This window comes from Mustela nivalis (genome assembly GCF_964662115.1).
Source record: "Mustela nivalis genome assembly, chromosome: 3".
Lineage (NCBI taxonomy): Eukaryota > Metazoa > Chordata > Mammalia > Carnivora > Mustelidae > Mustela > Mustela nivalis.
Genome location: NC_139022.1, coordinates 119591135 through 119612891, shown reverse-complemented (window position 1 = coordinate 119612891; position 21757 = coordinate 119591135). Strand labels below are relative to the sequence as shown.

At 47.5% G+C, this 21757-nt stretch overlaps 2 protein-coding genes and 1 long non-coding RNA gene across 3 annotated transcripts in view; 2 read left to right on the top strand and 1 right to left on the bottom strand.

The window, feature by feature from the left end:
* Positions 1–6211, top strand: part of ERGIC1 (endoplasmic reticulum-golgi intermediate compartment 1) — a 103998-nt gene extending 97787 nt beyond the window's left edge. Inside the window, exon 10 of the mRNA XM_082726099.1 lies at positions 4259–6211. Within this exon, the coding sequence (XP_082582225.1) occupies positions 4259–4366 (108 nt within the window). The 3' untranslated portion in view covers positions 4367–6211. The remainder of the gene's footprint in view (positions 1–4258) is intronic.
* On the bottom strand, positions 6027–11025 carry LOC309862349. Its single transcript, XR_014310478.1, has 2 exons — positions 10368–11025; positions 6027–8954 (listed from the first exon to the last, which is right to left on the bottom strand). It is a non-coding gene; the product is annotated as an uncharacterized lncRNA (long non-coding RNA).
* Positions 11026–13388: 2363 nt separating this feature from the next.
* Positions 13389–21382, top strand: RPL26L1 (ribosomal protein L26 like 1). Its single transcript, XM_082726101.1, is given in 6 exon segments — positions 13389–13465; positions 13467–13493; positions 13495–13561; positions 20201–20341; positions 21020–21070; positions 21072–21382. Coding segments are annotated over 6 exon segments (426 nt in total). The 5' UTR covers positions 13389–13397; the 3' UTR covers positions 21144–21382.
* The last annotated feature ends 375 nt before the right edge of the window (positions 21383–21757 follow it).

The following is a 21757-nucleotide window of genomic DNA, read 5'->3' as shown; positions in this document are numbered from 1 at the left end:
CTCGGTGGCCCTGCTCCTTCACTGACCTCCCCTGAGGTTGTCCCCCTGCTTCAGGGCCTGGTCGGCATACAAAACCATGGCAGGGGTGAGGGAGCGAGGGAAGAGGCATTCACCATTGTGTGTGTGACTTGCTAGTTCAATCTGACAGCAGTCCTGAGGGCTGAGAATTAGCCTTCCCATTTTTAAAAGTAAGGAAACGGAGGTATGGGGAAGTAAGGCTAACATAAGGGCCCATGAAAGGAGGGATCCCAGTCAGAAGACCCTTTATATCCGCCGTTGGAACTTCTGATATCTTCTTGGCGTTTGGGGTTGAGGTAGAGTCTTGGGGAGATTGGAGAGCTCCCTGACTGGCGAAAGCATGGAAACAACCTCTGGCCTAGGTACTCCGCCCCCGAGAGATATGCTTCATCACAAACACTTCTTGGCACTTAGCTGAGGAAATATCCTGTTGAAGTCTCAGCTACCCCATCTGTAGAATGGGCCTTTGCAGGTGCTTGAGACCTGGGCCACTGCAAAGAATCTGTGTGTGGTGCCTGGGACACCTTTGCTGTCCTGTCTTTCTAGAAATCGGCTTGTTCTCAACTCAAAGAGCCAAGTAGAAAAAGGAAAATTGAGACCCAGAGGCTGGCTCTGGGAACTAGGTGGTATTTGACCCATTGTTCTTCTTAGAATGGGTCTCAGATCTTCAGAACATCTCAGATCTTAGCGACAAGGTCAGAGCCTTCTGGTCAATGGCAAGATTAGACTAGGTATTCTTTACTGAGCACCTACTAAATGCTGGGAGCTCCAGAGGTATTTCCTGCAGTAGGGCAGATGGCAGGGCTAGGGGTGTTTTCCCTGTGTCGTAGATGGGAAAAGCTGAGGCCCGGGAAGGCTCTCCCGAGCTAGAGTAGGTGAGGGATAGCCTCGACTCGGCTTCCCAAGGCTGAGAATTTTCTGCCACCACGGCAGACCCTCCAGCACTCACCTCATCCTCCCCATGCTCAGGGCCCCCTGCTCCAGTGAGAAGGTATACAATTGGCTTTGTCCTCACTTTTACTCATTTCTATTCATGTTGGCACATCCCTGCGGGTCAGCAAGGCGCAGGGCCGCCATCATGCCTCTCAGCAGCCCTTTCCTTAGATGTTGTTGAGATCTGCTCTACAGATGTGGTGAAGCCTGTTATCTTGCCCTCACCACCGTATAGCCTATGTCCAAAGACAGACACCCTAGCTGGTGCAGCCTCGTGGCTTCAGGTATTTCTCTGTGTTCTAGACGTAGGAACTGTGGCCTTCCTGGGACCCAAGGCGGCCATGACGGGCAGTGCCTTGGACAGTCTGGATGTAGTCACCTCTTGGGGTCGGGGTTTGTGTGGTCCTCCCCCGCCATGTCAGAATCCAGGATTCCATGTCAACACTACAACCTGAGAGTACCCCAGGACCCCTCTCCTCATGACCGCGGCCTCACCTCACACCCGTCACTGCCTGCGAATAGGAGCATGTCAGGAAGGCCTGAGCTGGCTAACGGCAGAACAAGGAAAGCAAGGAGCCGTAGCAGCATCAAGCAGGTAGCTAGGTTTCTTTCAGCCTTTGAGGTGCCTCGCTCCACCCGGGAATGTACCAGAAATCCCCCTCCTCATCTGACTGGGGAGCAGCACCTTCAACAGACGTCAGATAATGGGAGTTGTGCTGCTGAGCTAGGCTATACTGGGAGATACATATGAAGCTTCTGCGGGGCCTCGCCAGGCTCAGGCTAACACTCACTCCGGTGGGGTCAGTTGGTTGGTGGCTTGTGTGCACCAGAGCCCCAGCCTCCCTGCAGTGGTGCGTTTCTTGGGTACCTCAATGCGTGTGTCTTCTCCTCTGGCCCCTGGCTGGCCCAAGGGGGAGGAGGCTTCAGACCGGGCGCCAGGTGTCTGTGAATCATTGGCACCCTCGGGTTCCCAAGTGTGTGTGTGTGGTTATAGGGGGTGGAGTGTGCATGTCTACGTGTGTGGGGTTTTTTGTTGTTGTTTTTATTATTTGCTTCATTGCACTTAAGTCACCATTTCCTCTTCTCTGATCCAAGCTCTAAAAGCATTCTGCGGTGTAAAATCTCCTATCACCTGACCCACTCTACAGAAATAAACCAGCTGCCCTGCCGTCATCTTCCTTGAAAAGTGCCCCTGCGTCATGCTCTGAGGCTGGCAGGGAGAGGCTGTGCCTGCTGAAAACACTTCATAATAATCCCCCTAGCGCCCCCCATCCTCTCTGCTCCCTGGGGGGCTGCTCCGGTTTCTTGGGCTGTTATTACTGGAGTGCCAGCTGCTCCACTGTAGCCCGTCCATGCAGACCCACTCCGTCTGTCATGGGCCTCACAGGCCTCTGCTTAACTCATCTCGTAGAAATATCATTTTAAAAATAAGCACGGGATCGATTGGCACTTCCCTCTCACTCCACAGTGTCTCCTGGCCTCCTCTGCTTGGCACCGGAGGGTCTGTGAAGGCATGGCCATCTCTCAGAGTCATCCAGGGGTCGAGTGTCCCTGGCTGGCCGGCCACCCCATGGCGCCCCCACAGCGGTCTCAGGAGCCCTCTGGGACTGATCCACTGGGTTTCCTCTGAGGCCTGTGGTCCTTGAAGTGCTCCTCAAATAGGGTAGGGGGGAAAGGGTGAGAGCCCTGGAGGCGGACAGATGTCACTCTGCCATGCACTTGCTGTGTGACCTTGGAAAAGTGATTTCCGTGTCTGGGCCCCCCAGATGCATGCTTGAGGCATGGCACATGGGGCGTGGGTCATGTGGTTCTTGTGGATTGCATCACATATGCGCTCAAGAGGGAGAATAAATTTAAAGTTGCCTTGTCAGCTTCTTTGATCTGCCATCGTCTCTACTTCGATTCTTTTATGGAACCAGAAAGCAACTGATAGATAGGCCAGAATATTTTGAGTGAAATGTAGCCTTACTTCGATGTGTCACAAGTGGAGTCCTGACAGCTTCACAGCAAAGTTAGTCATTTGGTTTGGTGAAGGAGCTTCGTGCCTGAGAAGCGGCAGTGTGTCATGCTAAGAGTGCAGACTCCGGAGTTTTGAACTTTCAGTTTGACCACTAATTACTGTGGCATTGGACCAAACAATTCAATGTTCCTGGGCCTCAGTAGCCTTGGCTGTCACATACATAGAAGAGTAGGGCTTGCGAGGGTTGGCCTGGGGATTCAGGAGGGAGGTAGGAGGGATGAAGCCCTCCAGCCCTGCCTGGCACAGAGAAAGTGCTGTGTGAGCTGTTTTGTCATGCAGGAAGTCATAAGCTACAGACATGCCACAGGTGACATTCCTCGTCATCCCCCCTTCTCCAGCAGTTCTTCACTGGGGGGTGGTTTTCACCTCCAGGGGACATGTGACAGCGTCTGGAGACATTGGGGTTGTCACGACAAGAGGGAAAGGCTCTTCCTGGCATCTCCTGGGCGGAGGCATGAAGTATGCTCATCTAAGTACTTCAGCGCACAGGACAGCCCTCCTGTGGCCATGAATTTTCTGGTCCCCAAAGCAAATAGAGCCATAAGAAGGTCTGCCCTAACATGAGCTCTCTGGTAGCATGAGGCCCCCCATGCTCTGTAGCGCTTGCCTTGGTTGTAAGTTTGCATTTGTCGGTATGGTCATTTGGTTACTACCCAGCCCCCTGCTACAGTGCATGCTTGGGAGTGAGAGGTTTATTTCTCGCTCCAGTCCCTCCAAGCCGGTGCTGCCTCTTCAGCCCCTCCCAGATCTCTGTCACAGGCCTGGCCCTGTCAGATCTGGGTTCAAGTCCCAGGATTGCCACTTCCTGGCTGTGTGACCTTGGGCCAGTGCCACTGCCTTTCTGAACCTCCACTCCTTTGTCTGCAAGTGGGATTGTAAAAATCTGCTAAGTTTAGAGTGGACATTAAGACCACAGACTCCAGCGTGAAGACATAATGAGTTCAAGTCATAGCTCTGCTGCTTCCTGTGTGAACTTAACTAATGAAACCCCTGTTTCCTCATCTATGAAATGGGTCTAATAATCCCTTCCTCATTTGGGTTAATAAGGGATTTAAAGGAGCTGATAATAATTATTTTTATTATTAGTGAATTCACCCACCAGTAAGTGGGTTTTTGGTTTTTTTGTTTGTTTGTTTGTTTGTTTTTGAGGCCTGAGTATATTCTTGACCCCATTAGTTATGGGGCAGAGTGTCTGTACTTGTCAAGCTCATCATCTCGTGATCTGGGAGAGGGCTGGCCTGGCGCTCCATCCAGCTCTGACCTCTGAACTCCTCCCCCCCCTTTCAGATCTGTGCCATCATCGGTGGGACCTTCACTGTGGCCGGCATTCTGGACTCCTGTATCTTCACAGCCTCGGAGGCCTGGAAGAAGATCCAGCTGGGCAAGATGCATTGACGACCCACCCGGCCCCATGGCCAAGGACCCAGGGAGACCGCCAGCCCTGCTTCCGGCGCCCTGTCTCCTCCTGCCCTCTTATCTGGCCCAGGATCTGGCTGCATCCCAAAGTGGGGGTTGGAGGAGGTAGGGGGTGGCTCACGGTTTTGCAGCTACCTCTTTTCCCCATCTTTAATTTTAGGTGAATTACACTGCCTGAAGTTGTGGTGCCCCAGGGAGGTACCCTTCCTGGGAAGCCCCAAGACCAGAGTCAGGCAGGGTGGGTTCGGGGATATTGGGGACCACTCCCAGGAAGTCTGCAGTCCCTTCCTTCTTAGGGGAACAGCCCAGAATCCATGTTGACCAGCTCTCGGCCAGGCTTTGACAATCTTGAAGCTCCCACCATTTGGATGCACCAATCCCTTCGTTTCTCCCCTGGGCAACCAGCCCAGAGATCAGGGCTCTCTGCTTTGGGTCACGCTGCCCAAAGGTGCCTGCACTCGGCACCTTCAAAAAAGGATGGTACTTCCCAGATGAGCCCCTGAGATGTGGCACCAGAGATAGAACCCTCGCTTTGGCTCTATCCCTTCTTGCCCATCCCAGAGCCCAGGCTCAAGTCCCTTACCCCCACCCATTTCTTTTTCTTCTGAGAAGCAGATGCCCAGTTGTTGGGTAGCAGCGGTAGAGACTCGGATCTGCCCATTGGAAACGGCGGGTGGCGAGTCCCCCTTCCTTTTCCCCTTGTTTCTCTGCACCACCACCCCACCAATGTGCCTCAGCCCCTGTGCTGTGTGAAGAGCATCTCTTGGTGGAGGGGCTGGTTTTAACTGGGGAGTATCCTTTGAACACCAGACATGGTTCGTGCACTTATATCCAGACAGAAAGCATCCTTCTCTGTAGCCCTAAGATAATCATGTCTCACCATCTGCCACACGGTTGCCATCAACTGGTAAGGCTTTTGGTTGGGGGGAGCAAAGCAGACCAGTCCTTCTCCTGTCTTTGGATGGCTATCTTCCAGATTCCCGAGGGGTGCACAGTGTTTGGACTTCTTTGTAGCTCCCTTGTGGCCTGCTCGCCATTGAGTTCCCCCATCAGGGGCCACCCACCAACACAACATGTTTCTGGTCCCTAGGGCAGCTCCATGGTCTCCCTCACTTGCTCCTGAGCTGGGTTCCTCCCCTGCTGCTCACCCCCATCCTTCCCCTCTTTAGTCCTGAAAGGGAGCGGCCATGGTCCAGGCGTGAATTCCACCCAGGGAATTTTAGGTATGCCCTTGTGTCCCGGGGAGAGAGCCGCCTGCCTCTTTTCCATTTATATCAAGATTGTTTGCATACTTTTGTAATTAAGGGGAGTGTCTGGTAGAAGTTTTTAAATTATCTATATGGATAGCTCAAGTCTCTGCCATTTGTGATTTTTGGCTCTGGATTGCAATTAGAAAAGTGTCCCAGTCTGCATACAAGTTGAATGATGTGAGTGTAAACTGCATTTGGTTGTCTCTGGTATCTGTGGCCACTTGGATGGATTTTATTTTATTTTTTTCTTTTCCATATTCTGTTCCCCAGTTACTGAAAGGAGTCTCTTCGGTGTGTGGATGCCTGCACCTGTAGAGGGGTGGGCAGGGTGGGGCAGGGAAATGTATGGCATGCACATGAGTTGAAATTCTACTTTTATGCTTTTTCAAAAAAAAAAAAAAAACGAAAAACAAAAACAAACTCTTGAGGACATGGGGGATGTCAGTTTCCTATGGAAGAGACACCTCTGACCCGTTATTCTTATAAACAATCTCAAGGGGGGAAAATGGTTTAGTTCTCCCCCCCCCCCCCCTCCTTGGGCTCAAATCGATTAAAAGGCTGATTTTCAGAAGTATTGCTGCGTATTTCTTTCTACTTGATTGAGGCTGGCTGGCCTCGAGGCTGGGATCATAGTCAGAAGGGAATTTAATTTTAGAGGAGAAAATTTGAGAAATGTGGAAATGATCTGTGAGGATGATCAGAAAGTCAAGACCTCTTAGAGCCAGCCCTTCCTTTATTGAATCCCTACAGAATATGCCTGGATCTGCCAGCTTCTAGCTGTGTGGGCCCAGGCCAGGTCCTTGCCATTCAGTGCCCCTTTCTTTCTCAGGTGAAAATGGGGAGCATAATAAAACAGTCTCACAGGGCTGTTGTCAAAATCAAATCTATAATATGTGCAAGTAACTCCTACTGGCTCAGAACGAGTTCATATATGCAGAAAAAGGTTACGTGGCAAATCTTCAAAAATGGTAATTGTTTCATATAGGCATTCTGAAATAGGATCTACTCTCTTTGAGAACAGGGCTGACTGTTTTCCCACAGATTTGAACTAAGGGCTGCGTAAATAAAAAGTATTTCATAAACTCTTCTCGATTTCCAAGGATCTGGCATTCCTTGTTCAGCCTTCAGCTCAGCAAAGGGAGACCACCATCAGCTATGAGAGGGAGAATGTACAGAGCTATTTACCATCCTGCAGTCCAGTCCTTCAAGGCCCTTGCCTGGAACAGCACAAATGCGGGTCATTCATCAGGGGTGAATGTGAGAGTGAACCAGTCTGCAAGAAACTCTTTACTGATTCTCCCCATTCTCTCCTTAGCATCCCAATACTAGAGTTACCGTGACCTTCAGAGCTAGAGGTCAAGAATAATATGCCTACTGGTAGTCAAGCATGTGTTCCCAAACCTGCTTATGCCAGCTGTGCTTTATGCTGTAGCGCTGTGACTTAGCTAACCAGTGAGATGGGATTGAAAAATGAAGGATTCTGGTCCAACAATTGCATACTTTGCAGAGACCTGATAATGGTGAGTTGCCACCCCTTCCCCACAATGCTCCCGAATTAGATATGAGCTGAAAAGACTTGGAGCAGGGGCAGGGGGTGGTGCAGGGGGGATGTCCTTGAGGATTCCACATTCACGTGGAAAAGGTCTCAGTTCTCACTCCACGTTAAAGTCACCCAAAACTGGAACTCTTGGGTTGATTTATGTAAGGACGAGGGTTTATGCAAGGAAAGTAAAGATGAACTCCGACAGTTTCTCAATGATAAACCCTTGCCTCAAAGGGTCAAAAGATGGGTGAATGTTTTTAAGTGGACATAAAACGTTTAAGATATGTGTCATTTTTATGATTTCTATGCTAAACCAATTCTTTCAGTTTCTAAGCAGGAGCAGATTATGATGTTTTTGTGTAAGAGGATTTCTCAATCAGGGATTATAGCACAGACTCATAGAGGCGGTGGTCAGAGGTCAGGGACTGTGCTAGGTCAGGCAGTGGGGAGGGGTTGCAGTCACACAGGAGGGGAAGTTACAGAGATGTATCAGGGAAGAGAGCACCTCAAGTCCTGCAGCCCATGCTGCTTGGTGGGGGGATAGGGAGGAGGTACCACAGAGCAGGTGTGAAGCTTGGGAAGAAGTGGGATGTAGCAATGGCGCTTATAAGGGACAGCTGTCATTCGTTTTTATGACTTTATGTCACAGACTCGTTTTTGATTCTTGCCAGAAACAAAGAGACACATTTTCTCAGTGAGACAGGCCACCGCTGGTCCTAATCCCTTCTTAAGAAATTGGCTCATTAGTGGCTCCAGGAGATAGCTGCCGTGGTCCAGGAATGTGAGAGGGGGACTGCGTGAAGGAGAACATTCCCCCAAGAGCTTTTTCCCTCCCCAGCAGTTGTCTTGGGCCAGTCATGTAGTGATGAGGTCATGCACTTGATTCTGACCAAAATAAGTTATTATTATCTTCACTCTTGTAGAAGTAGCTACCAACGGCTGGGCATTCTCCACACGCCAGGCAAGGAGTGAATGTTCAGGCCTCGTCTTTCCCAGCCCTCACAGCCATCCTACCCTCCCCGGTGGGTATTCCCTCCTTTGTACAAAGGACAAAACAGATTGAGTAACTTTTCTCCATCACACAGCCAACAGGTGGTAAAGTTGGAATTCAAATTCATATCCACCTCACCCCAGGGTTATGAAGAACTGTATGGTTCTGCCTCAGTCCCCAAGAGCATCTTATCCACCTCCAAAGAGGGAAACTGACCCCCACCCCACAAAAAAGGGGAAATTGAAAGTCGTGAGGGTACTTTTGTTTTTGTTTTCTTTCTTTTTAATAAGCCTGCAAGGGAAGTTAAATCGAACATTTGGGGATCCTCTTAAAAATGTAAGGCCCTAAAACATTTTAATTACACAAATGATACATGCTTATGGCCCCATTGGAGGAAAATCGGAAAAGAGCAAAAAAGGGAAAAAAGGAAAAATTAAAGTGGGCCCTGATTCCACTAATCAGAGGTGATCATTAACATTGTAGCGATCTCCTTCCATAAACAAAATGGGATCGTGCTATTATAATTATTATTATTATGTTATTATTAGTTTACTCTTCAGCACAATAGACCTCATCCTATATCAATTGACTATAGGTCTCATCGTTATCTTTATTGGCTGCAAGATAACAATAAGCATATTGAGTATCTAATGGTGGATTGTGTTCATCCTCTGCTCCCGTCTCATTCAGAACCTATTTGCGGCGCTTGGCTGGCTCAGTCAGTAGAGCATGCGACTCTTGATCTCAGGGTGATGAGTTCAAGCCCCATACTGGATGTGGAGCCTACTTAAAAAAAAAAAAAAATTAAAAACAAAATCATTCAGAACCTGTTTTTTTTTCTTTTTTTTTAAAGATTTATTTACTTGAGAGCATGCAAGAGTGTGGGCATGGGTGTAGGTAGGGACAAAGGGAGAGAGAGAGAGAATCATGGAGCGGACTCCCTGCTGAGCAGGGAGCTTGAGTTGGGGCTCACTCTCATGACCCTGTAATCATGACCTGAGCCAAAATTAAGAGTGGGACATTTAACTGACTGAGCCACCCAGGCGCCCCACAGAATCTGTTTTTTTTTTTTTGAACCAGTAAAATGAACAATTCAGAGGATTGTTTACCAGATTAAATAATGTGACATTTGTAAAACTTAACACAAGGCCTGACATTAAGTGCTCAGCCAAGTAAGATTAGCCATTACTATTCAGTAATTTCTACCATTTATTAAGTGCTTACTTTGTGCCAGATATCATGCTAGGGATTCATTTAATCCTGGCACCAAACCAATGAGGTAAATACTATTAGTCCCATTTTTCTAATGAGGTAAGTGAGTAACCAAGAGGCTAAATATCTTACCCAAAGCTACCCAGCCAGGAAGTGATGGAGATCCAAACCCAGGCTACGAGAATCAGGGCTCACATACTTCCCCACTATACCACATTCTGCCTCAGACACAAAAATATTCCCCAGGCATTTCCTCTGTGCTAGCACTGTCCTCAGCCCCTGAGTTCTGTACCAGTTGCTGTGCATGCTTCTAAGGGTGGACATGAGGCAAGATAGTAGCCTATCCCACCAAGCCTCATTAGAGTGGCTCTCAAGATCTTAACTGGTTATGTCATTGCACCTGTCTTCATTTTACTGAGTGTGGGGTGAGGGGTGTAAAGAAACACCTCCCTGTGGGGCTCCTGGGTGGCTCAGGGGGTTAAGTCTCTTCCTTCGGCTGGTGTCATGATCTTAGGGTCCTGGGATTGAGCCCCGCATCAAGCTTTCTGCTCAGCCGGGAGCCTGCTTTCCTCTCTGTCTCTGCCTGTTTCTCTGCCTACTTGTGATCTCTCTCTCTCTGTCAAATAAATAAAATCTTAAAAAAAAAAAAAAAGAAACAAACAAACAAACAAACAACTCCTGCCCTGGGAGATCATAAACATAACTTGATTATCCTGGGTTGTAACGGTCTGTCCTCATGGTGACCTATAATACTGGGAGTTTAATGTGTACAAAGTTGAGCTGATAGACTCAGGTATTCCAAAATGACTACCGTAGTGGCTTAGTTTACACTTCCATCACCTCCACAATTGCCATTTCTTTTTTGTGGTGAAGGCATTTAAGATCCTCTTTTCTTAGGCTTCTCCCCTACCCCCCAACCTCCTCACTCTGGGAGCCTGACGGCCTTTCGATTGCTATTCCCTCAATAAGTTTCACACCGCTTACCCTGCTGCCATAGCTTCTCCAAACAGCCGAGGTGTTGGCCATTGTCCCTAAGTCTGAGAGCCAGAAGTTTCCAAAACTGCGCGCGTGCTGGAGCGGGGTGGAGGGTTGTGGGGGGGGGGGGGGGGAGTGATCTGGAATGAGACCTAAAATAGGACCCAGCACGTTCAGGGACCATGGCAGATGCCCGGGTTCATCATGAGTATGAGTAAATACTGGTGTTTAACAAGTGTATCACCATATTCCTGAAGACACTAATAAACGGAGAGCAGGGGACCTGCCCGAGTCTGGCAAGACAAGCTCTTCTCTGAATTTCAGGGTGTCCCTCTGTTAACTGAGCACCACAAAACGTTCTGTCTGCTCTGTGCCACAAAGTAGGAGCTCGATATATGTGAACTGAATGAATGAATCAATTCTTTCGATAAATGAGTCGATCCCACACTGGGAGTCACCCCCACAGCCAGACCTTTCATTTCCAGTAGCCTAATTAGCCTTTTTAGTACGTGGGGCGGGGGCCGCCCCTGGGGGCGGAATTCCCGTGAGGGAAGGCGGAGTGCGGATACCACTGGGCGGGGCGCGACGGGCAAGCGAAGGGCACCCGCCAGAGAGCGCAGACTCCGGAGGGCAGATTCTGGAGGGGAGGGCAGTGCCGGGCAAGGAAGGGCAGACTCCGGAGGGCAGGGTAGGGCAGGGTAGGGCAGGGCAGGGCAGACTCGGGAGGGCAGGGTAGGGCAGGGCAGACTCGGGAGGGTAGGGCAGACTCAGGAGTGCAGGGCAGACTTGGGAGGGCAGGGCAGGGCCGCACTAGCCTGCAGGTGAGATCCTGCTTCAGAGTCTGGGGGGAGGGTTCCCCCCCCCCCCCCAAGGTACGCGGAATGTGTTTACATCAAACAGAAAGCTTACAGTTTGTGTCACTGGGACTTAATAGCCAAGGTCTGAAAGTGAGGACTCACGGATGTGAGGCCCCAATGTAGGGCTGTCCTGGAGCAAGCCCCTCTTCTTTCATTAGGAATAACGGCTTACTGTAAGTGAATTCTAAACATTCCCAACGGACTAACTCATTTAACCCTCATAACAACTGTATGAGTCACCTGCTAAGATCATCCCCATTTCACAGATGAGAAAACTGAGGCTCAGAAACATGGAGGCATCTCCCCAACATCCAGCCACATGAAGAGGCACTTGGGTCCAGGTCTGATTCTACAACCCCTCCCCAGTAATGTGGGAAACAAAGGCAGAAGAAAAATTATTAGATTTCCTTACTACTCACAGCCCACCGGCAAGTCTTTAAACAGGCAGAGTGACATTTCTCTAGGGACTCAATTGCCTCGATGTTAATACTTTGCTGAGGGCAAAAGGCAACCTTAGCCCTACCCCCAGGATCCTGTAAGTCTACTTCAACATATAAAAATTGCTTTGGAAACTTCCTTTATCTCTACCCCTCTCCCCCACAAGACGCGTGTTGGTTATCATTCCCCAAGCATAAGGCCCACTATATACAGCTGAAGGGTCTCATGACTAAGGTTTTATTAGTCAAAAAATGACCTTTCCCTCATAATATCTAGGCCCCTCAAGGTCCTGGTAACCTCGCTTCCAATTTTTTTTTTTTAAGATTTTATTTATTTATTTGACAGACAGAGATCACAAGTAGGCAGAGAAGCCAGCAGAGAGGGAGGAGAAGCAGGATCCCTGCTGAGCAGAGAGCCTGATGCGGTGCTCCATCCCAGGATCCTGGGATAATGACCTGAGCCGAAGGCAGAGGCTTTAACCCACTGAGCCACGCAGGTGTCCCACTTCCAAAATTCTTTAGAGACTTATGCTACCCCTGACCCCCTCCAAGCTTGAAAGTTTATAATCGGCCATTCCTCAGGACTCCAGTGCAGCTCTTTCTGCCCATGGGTTCTGTCCTTGTGCTTTAATAAAATCACCTTTTTGCACCAAAGACATCTCAAGAATTCTTTATTGGCTCTTGGCTTGGAACCCCAACCTTTTCCCTCCATCACCCAGAAGGACTAAAACACTGGGGGAAAGTTTTGCAAGGCCAGGCTGTTGGTTATCAAAATCTCCAAATATTGTTGCACCTCAAAATCTTTGGGTGGGCGGGAGGAGGGGACTGCGTGCTTTAAAACCTGGACCTATCACTGCCTGGTTTCAAAGGACTGTGATGGATCACAAAAATTTGCATTTTGAACAAGCTTCTCTGATTTTGAAGGAGCAAGTCAGCGGACTGCGTTTGGATCATCATGAATGCCCAAAGCATCCAAAAACTAACATTTCACAGCTAAATCACCTCAAGGGAGGGTAAGAAGAGGCAAAGAAAGAGTTTGGAATAAGAAAGAGACTGTAGTGAGTCTATTTTTAAGACACTAGTAGGTCTCTAATGCAGGCCCTAGAGAAGTATGCCTCTTCTCCCCAGCGGAGCCAACTCTTCGTGGGTCCTAGCGGGACCCCGGAAGCCCCACAGCCCTGAACTGGCCCCCTTGGAATGGGGCGCTGCGATCCCACCCCAAGTCGCAGGGGGCGCCACCCAGTCTCGCTCCGACGGGAAGGGGGCTCCGCTTCCTTTCTTCGCTTGCGCGCCAAGGAAGCCCTCACTTCCGGCCTTGCGCGTTCAGGGCCCGAACCTAACGGGCGCTAAAGGTGAGTAGAGGGTGGTGTTTTGTCCGAGAGAGATGCTCTCCGCCCTGTGGATCCTTCCCCCACGTTCTGGAAGGATCTCTTTGCGTGACTTCCGACCCGGCATTCTTGTCCTGCTCGAATCTTCCTCCCACAGTCAGCCTCGAGGTCCCAGTGCCGCCCTCTTCCTATGGCCCCTCTCTGGTCAGGCGGGCACTCCCCAAGCTTGCCTTACTCTGTAACACCCAGACCCTTCGCTTCCCCGATTCTCCTCCTTCAGTCACCTCCACCCGAGGCCACCTCCGGCAGAGTCCCTGTGCAGCGATGGGGAGGAGTGTCTTGGGTGGAGAGCAGGCCCTGGTACCCAACTGAGCACCCTCCTCCTCCTTCCCACGCCTCTCTTTGCAGACGGTCAGCATGAAGTTCAACCCCTTCGTTACCTTGGACCGCAGCAAAAACCGCAAACGCCACTTCAATGCGCCCTCGCGTGCGCAGGAAGATCATGTCTTCCCCACTCCAAGGAGCTGAGGCAGAAGTACAACGTTCGCTCCATGCCCATCCGCAAGGACGACGACGTCCAGGTTGGTCTCCCTCAGGCTCTCGTTACCCAGCTGCGTGTCGCTCTGGTGCCGCCTAAGAATGTCATGTGCCCTAGGACGTAGGGAAGTTGTAGACTTTCATGCCCTCAGGACCCTGGCAATTAATGTTACCTGGCAGATGTATCGGACTGGAGATGGAGCCTACAGCCACCCATGTGCCTACCCGGCTTAACGTAGAGCTTTCAGATACAATCCCTTAATAATAATGACTGTTGTTTTTTTTTTTTTTAAAGATTTTCTTTATTTATTTGACAGATCGCAAGCAGGCAGAGAGGCAGGCAGAGAGAGGAAAGGAAGCAGGCTCCCTGCTGAGCAGAGAGCCCAAACTCGGGGCTCGATCCCAGGACCCTGGGATCATGACCTGAGCCAAAGGCAGAGGCTTTAACCCACTGAGCCACCCAGGTGCCCCCATAATAATGATTGTTTAAGAAAAGTTGTATACTAGTCAAGCAAAACTTTGCTTTTAGATTTAGTCCCCTGGCTGCAAGTTTCCCAGGCATTGCTCAGGGTGGCTCTTGGGAACCAGATTCTCCGGGAGAAAGTGCCATGATAACGAGGAATGTTTCTGTAGTATTGGATTTAGCAGGGGCTGGGCGTTGGGTGGTACTGGATTTGGCAGAGAGACTAGGGAAGCAGCAAGTCGGAGGCATGAACTTATGAAAGAGAACAATCCTTGTGAGAAAGTGAAGCTGTCTTGTTCTTCCTAGAGCTTTGGATGTGTGGTAAGAAAGAGAGAGCGAGGGATGACTGATTGAGGGGGTAGATTAACTCCTTGAAGTAGTATTGAAGGGACCAGGCACTAGCAGTAAGCAGGACTGACTAGGCACCTGTCGCATGGAGCTCAACATTTTAGAGCAGGGATTCCCAGCTTCAGCACTGTTGACATCTTGGATAGGATAGTTCTCTGTTGTGGGGAGCTTTCCTGTGCATGGTAGGATGTTTAGCTGCATCCCTGACCTCTCCCCACTAGATGCCGGTAGTACCTCCTCACATTTGTGACAAACAAAAACATTTCCAGGTGTTGTCAAATGTCCCTGGGGACCAAATTCACCCGTCCCTTTCCCCTAATTGAGAACCATTGTTTTAGAGAATGAAATGGGGGTAAGGCTACGGGATTTGGGGTATTTTCCAGGGCACTGGGACGCTTTAAAGCTTCGAGGAACATTTTGAGGAGAAGCTTGAAACCAGGGGATAATTTGGCCTGAGGGAATGACAGGAATAGAGTGGGAAGAATAGTTGAGAGGTATGTTCAACAGTTACTTCTCTTCTGGGTCCTTCCCATCAGACGTGTTCTAGAATGGGGGAATTGCAAATGCCTAGAAGGGCTAGGTAGGCAAATTAAAAAAGAGATGTTGGCTGATGGCAAGAAAAGAGCAACTGGAAAGCTCATGCCTCATTTAAAGAAAATTGTCGTGTACCTTCAGCCCACCGCTACCATGGGAAATGCAGGCTCCCTATTGTCAGATTCTTGATTTTGCAAGAAAACTGGAAAGTTTAGATTCTCTTCCAGGCCTCCCATTTCCTTCCAGCTACTACTACAGAGTAGTAGCTGCCCTACTCAAAAGTTTACTCAAAAGACTTGCCTACACTTCCTCACCTCCCCATTTATGCCTAGACCCTCTCCAGCCTGATCTGTATCTCACTACCTAATAGAAGGCTGCTTTCGGCTGAGATCACCAGTAACCTATTTGTGACTAAATCCAGTGGACCGGGACGCCTGGGTGGCTCAGTGGGTTGGGGCCTCTGACTTCATGTCGGGCTTTCTGCTCGGCGGGGAGCCTGCTTCCTCTTCTCTCTGCCTGCTTGTGATCTCTTTCTGTCAGATACATAGATAAAATCTTAAAAATAAATAAATAAATAAATAAATAAATAAATAAAGTGGACACATCTTGGTCTCATGCTTGACTTTTTCAGCAGCATTTGGCATAGGTAGCACTGCCTTCTTGAAATAGTCTGACTTTTTGGTTTCCGTGACCGTTCAGGCTCCGTTTACTTTTGACTTCTCAGATTCCCTTGCTCGTCTCCTCTGATCTCTGAATGCTGGAGTTTGTCAGGGTGTGCACATGGTCTAACATCTCATCTTGCATACATTGCCTCCCTGGGTGATAATACCTATTCCAAGATCTAAACGTCTGCCCTGTGCTAACAAGTCCCTTTTTTATATCCCAGCCCAAACTACTGTCCAGAGCACAGGCCTGTAGATCTAACTACATATGCAAACCTCATAGTCGTCTCAAGCTTTCAGTCTGGAAGTACTCTTGACTGGAACACTGTCTCTAATCTGCTTTTCCTCCCATCTTTCACATTTCAGTAGGCAACACTTTTTCACTTGCCTGTGTCATAAACCTTTCAGTTCTCCCTAATGTCTTTCTCTTCCTAACCCATGTCTAATCTCTTACTTAATTTTGTTGATTCTGTCTTTAAAATAAGTCTTAATTCTGACCATTTCTTTACATTTCCAGTTTTAGTTCAAGACACTCCAGCTTTCACTCTTACCCTAGTCAGGTATTCTTCACAGAGGGGCATTTTTTGCAAATTAGATTCTGCTTAGAACCTATCATTGGTGCTTGACTGCTTACTATAAATCTAAAATCATTGACAGCAAGGCCTCGTATGTCCCAGTCCTGGTCTGCTTGCCCAGCCTCGTTTCAGCCTGTTATGCCTCCACATGCTCTGTTCTTCAGACACACTGGCCTTTTCAGGTCCTTAAATATGCTTTGATCTTTCCTCCCTCAGGGTCTTTGCCCAGAAGGCTCCCTTTGCCTGGAGTGCTCTTCCTTCTCCCCTTTACCTGACTTCTCATTCTCAAATGTTATATGTCAGTTGCCCAGACAAGCCTTCCCAGATACATTAATCAACATGGTATCATTACACCTTCTACATATATTTGCTTCCTGGCAGTGAATACAATTTGATTTTATTTCTTTTTAAACTGAGGCGTACTGGGTCCACCTTTAGCTGCTGGAGCTTGTCTTCCTCCCAACCATGTACCCCGACATCCGCCTGTGCCAGCACCTGTCTGCGCTCACCCTGCTCCCTGAGTCCAGGATCCAGGTGTGGTTCCAGAACAGGCGTGCCAAGTCAGGGCATCACAGCTGGAAATACTTTCAACCTTCAGCCAGCTCAGCGCTTTGACTCCACCACTCTGTTCGTGAAACTGAAGCAAAATGATTGAAGTCCCAGCTGCCTTTTGAGATAATGTAAACTGCCCGCCGCATCTCAACAAGGTTGGATAGCATCTCTGCCCTAGCTCTCAAGGTTAGAATTTTAAAACCTATTCTCTGTAGACACTGATTGAAAGCTGGGCTCATGAGAGGAACACGACTTTTCTGCCTTTGGGAACTCTTGAGGATTCTAGGCGAGTTCAGGATAAGCTCAGAGGAGCCAAGACTGACAGCCAAGGAGACACACACCAGATGTCTGTCCTTTCTGGCTTCTATATTAAGGCCATATCAAGGTCCTCCTTGATGAGGGCTGGCCGGTTCTCTGTCCTATGAAGTTCCTTCACTTTTTGCTGGTGAACCTTTACTCTCGCTTAGTTCTTCTTTCTCTGCAGCACACTACTCCCCCACCCCTTGTAATTGCAGCATTTATTTTGACCTGTGCACCTTTAGATCAGGACATTCAATTTGGTTTGAATTCCTGCTCCTTCTTGCCAGTTCTCTTATTTTTGGGGTTGGTTTTTTTAGAACTCATTATCTTCTTTGCAAGGACACTTCAGCTTGGCCCTGCTTTGCCTTGTGCTCCCTCCTTCCCATGCTTCCTCCAAGATGGTATGCTTAACCTTCTCTAACCCATCTCCTTCTTCATCATCCTGTGCCCAGGAGTGACTGCTTTTTTAATGCAGCCTGTCATCTTTACATTCATTTGTAGCTCCGGTTATTCTGTATCCAGATTATTTCAAGAGTCCTTGCCTCTAGCTTCTCAATTTCTTACAGATTACTGTCTTTAGAAATCTGTAGTAGCCTCCATTTGCTATCAAATGATGGAAGCCTTTTCGTTCCTGTCCCAGACGACTAAATGATCTCTCTAGCTAGCAGGGCAGTTTTGCAGATCTTATGGTCACCCATGCACAATGTATGTCTGTCCCAGAGCCACTCCTTTCCATTTCGGAACCAAATGAATACCTTTCTCTTTCACAACACTTGTGATCTCCACCCCACCCCCTTCTGTAGTCTGAAACTTTATGTAATCATGATTTTGTACCTGTTAACTTCAGTCACTCCAACATTCCCCTTAGCTCTTATTATTGTACTTCTGTACAACGTCAGTGAATTATTAAATGATTCCACAAGTGAAAAATAAATAAAACTGAGTCATGATTTACATATGGTAAAGTGCACAGGTGAGTTTGGGCAGATGAAAAGCCATGTTGCCATCACCATAGTTAGGATCCAGTAAGTTTCTGTGTGCCCTACTCCAGTTAGTGATTACATATTTGCCTGTTTATTGGTTAACTGCTTGTTACCCATTACATTAAGATGAAGCTAGAGAATTTCTCTTTTTTGTTGCCTGGCCTCAGTGACCTATCTCTGGTGAATTCATTATCTTTACGTAAATAGCGTCCATCCCTCTGTTCCACTGGAAGCACACTAGCCATGATCACCAGTGACCAGCCTGTCACATTTGTTCCTTTATCCTTCCTCTAGATGACCATTCCTTGACATTCTTTCCTTGGCTGTAGTACCCCACATTCCCCCAGTTACCCATTTTCTGTGGCCACTTCAGTCTTCCTCATAAGCCTTTCCAAAATGTTGGCTTTCCTCAGATTTCTACAGTCTGCCCTCATACCACAAGCTCCCTGAACAATTTTAGTATATGTGCTGCCGAAGTGAGCACAAGCTCCCTGAACAAAATTAGGCTCTGAGTTGCCATCTTCGGAGGACTCCCAGGTCTTCATTGTGGACCCATTTGGTCTTCCAGCTGTGATTGGAATTCTGCACTAGAATATCACGATACACTTCAAACTCAGCATGGTCCCAACTATACTGTTTTCTCCTAAAATGTTTCTTCCTGGGGCGCCTGGGTGGCTCAGTGGGTTAAGCCTCTGCCTTCAGCCCAGGTCACAATCTCAGGGTCATGGGATCGAGCCCCACATCGGGCTCTCTGTTCAAAAGGGAACCTGCTTCCCCCTCTCTCTCTCTGCCTGCCTCTGCCTACCTGTGATCTCTGTCAAATAAGTAAATAAAATCTTAAAAAATTAAAAATAAAATGTTTCTTCCTCCATGTTCCATGCCTCTGGGAAAGGCATATTCATCCATCCAGTTGCTCAGCCAGACTCTGGATACCGTCTTTGCCTCTTCTCCTTTCCAGGCCAGCGGGGTTAGTTTTGTCCTATCCCTCTCCTTGCTGGGTCTAGTGTTTGTCCAGTTCTCTTTAATCAGGGTGTTCCTTTGGACTTAATTTATTAATCTCTTTCTTCAGTGTTGATGATGTTGGTCAAGAGGGACTTTTTCACACACTTTTCCATGTGGGAGTCTCTGGTCATATAGAGTGGTGGATTTTCAGTGACGCATGGCTATTCTCTCTTTAACCTGAAAATCACCTTAGTAAGTAAGCCGAATAATCTAAATAGACATTTTAGGAGTGTTGAGATAGTCTAGCGTTTTATATGTGGTATTTCCTTCATGTTTCTTAAAATCAGCATCAACTCTATTGTGGCTCCTGTTGAATAGGCTTGTGCCTTCAGAGAAACCATATTCTAGTTGGTCTTGAATAGTGTTGGAGTGTGAGTAAGATTTTTAGTGTGTGAGAAGAGCCCAAGAGATTTAAATTTAACATTTAAATTTTTTTCTGACTGTAAAATATTTGTGTTAATTATAGAAATCTTGAAATTTGGGGACACCTGGGTAGCTCAGTCAGTTGAGTATCTGACTCTTGATCTTAGCTGAGGTCTTGATTGCAAGGTTGTGAGCTCAAGCCCCACACTGAAAAGAAAATCTTGAGATTTGGAAGAATGATACATTTCTTTAAAAGTCATTCATAATCCTACTTCCTGGCAACCATTATTGACACTTAAGATACATTTCCATTCCATTGTGTTATATGCCATATACCTGAAACATATGCATACAGCATTCACACTGTATTTCATATAAAGCTTTGTTTTCTTTTTTTTTTTTCCCTAAAGGTCCTATCATGAGCATTTTCCTAAGTCATAAGTTATTTTTCGAAAGCACAGATTTTAAATGGTTGCAGGAGAGTCTCAGTAGAGTATCTTTAACCATCCTCCATTTAATCCCTTGAGAATGATTATATTTTTTCTTTCTTAAATTTTACTTCCTTTTATTTAACTGAGGTAGAATTGATATATGACTGTTAGTTTTGGGTGTGCAGTGGTTATACTTTTTTACTCTCAGGACTAGTTCTGTGGTGGCTATTCTAGTTCAAGGAATTTTTTGTTTCAGATAAGAAAGAAATTCAGGTGAAGAATTTTCACCTGACTTAGAACAATACAGACCAGATTTATAGCCAACAAATAGCTGACTTTTGACTGCTAGGGTTAATCTGCTTTTGTGCAAGAAGTTACATGTTAATCTGTGTATTCCTGATAATTAGTTTCTTCATGGTGACATTCACATGTTAGAATGGGGAGGAATTCTCTTTTGTGTTTTCTTTTAGATGGTTCGAGGACACTACAAAGGTCAGCAAATTGGCAAGGTAGTCCAGGTGCACGGAAAGAAGTATGTCATCTACATCGAGCAGGTGCAGCATGAGAAAGCTAATGGTACAACTGTCCATGTGGGCATTCACCCGAGCAAGGTATGGCCTGGGACCGGGCAGTGGTAGCAGCTCTGTAGCTGCTTCTAGAGGGAAGTCAGGCAGGCTTGATCTGTTCTTTGGCCTAGTGATACCTTCAAGGACCCAGATTCTTTTCTTGTCTGTTTTGTCATCCTTCGTGAAGGCTCTGTGTTCGAGCAGGTTGCAAGAGGCTTCCAGGTATTGTGGGCATCACTTTGCTACCAGGTGATGTCCAGGGGGAGAAGAGCGACCATCTGTTCCTGTGGCCCTCACGCCCACCTGGTGGAATAGGCTGTTCTTCATTTGTACTCCTATTTACTCCTATTTCATGCACTGTATTATACGGTCTTTCTCCTCCACACTTTGAGGTAGGGGCCGAGTGGTGAGGGTCTTTCTTATTCTTATGATCTATGATACAGTAGCTGGTCAGAATGCAGAAGTTTAAAAAACAACATATTTTGCTGACCAAAGGGTGATAGACGAATGAGAAACATGTTGGTGGTATAATTTTCCCAGCTTAAACAATATTTGATATCACTAAACTATCTAACTGGTTCTCTTAGGAGTTAGGAGTAGGAGGGTGGGTAGCAGAAGGAACCCAAACTGCAATTGTTTGGAAAAGCTCTTCGGTAGAAAATAATTATAAATTCTTTTCTTAAAAAAAAAAAATAAAAGATCTGTTTTCTTGCTCTAAAACAGGTGGTTATCACCAGGCTAAAGCTGGACAAAGATTGGAAAAAAATTCTCAAACGCAAAATCTCGACAGGTCGGAAAAGAGAAAGGCAAATATAAGGAAGAACTTATTGAGAAAATGCAGGAGTGAACATAACCTGTTGTGCAAGCATGTTTACCTGTAGACCTTTAGCCTGGTGTGTGTTCCTTTGAAACTTTTCAAGATGTCTGCCAAACATTTCCTCTTCATGTTTTGCTGTTGATAATGTAGCTTTGTAAATCTGCTTTTGCTGTTTTGATTAATAATTTTTATGAATAACAGTTGAAAAGGTTTCCTGATTCCAAGGGGAATTTGCATTGTTTTATAGATAAAATTCATCTAACTATAAATCCCTTGTTGCCATTCTTTCCTATGTGTAATGTACTGAGCAGCAGAATAGCAGTGGTAGAATGGCTCTCTCCTCATGCTGGGACCCTCATGCTGATTGGGTGGACCAGAGCTCTGGTCCCTAATTCAGTAGTTTGTCCCACTCGGAGGTAGTCATGATGTCAACTGGCACGTACAAGACCTCACTGAGTGGCTGGTGCTGCTCTGCACACCTGTCTCAAGTCTGATGGATTACTCCCTGGACCCTTGCCTCTCCCTTGTGCTCCAGCCCAACCAAGTGGCATGCAGCTCCCTGACCAGGTTACCCTTCCCAAGGTCTTGACTTTGCAAGTGCATTTCCAAATGACTGAAACATCCTTCCTCTCACCTGGAGCTGG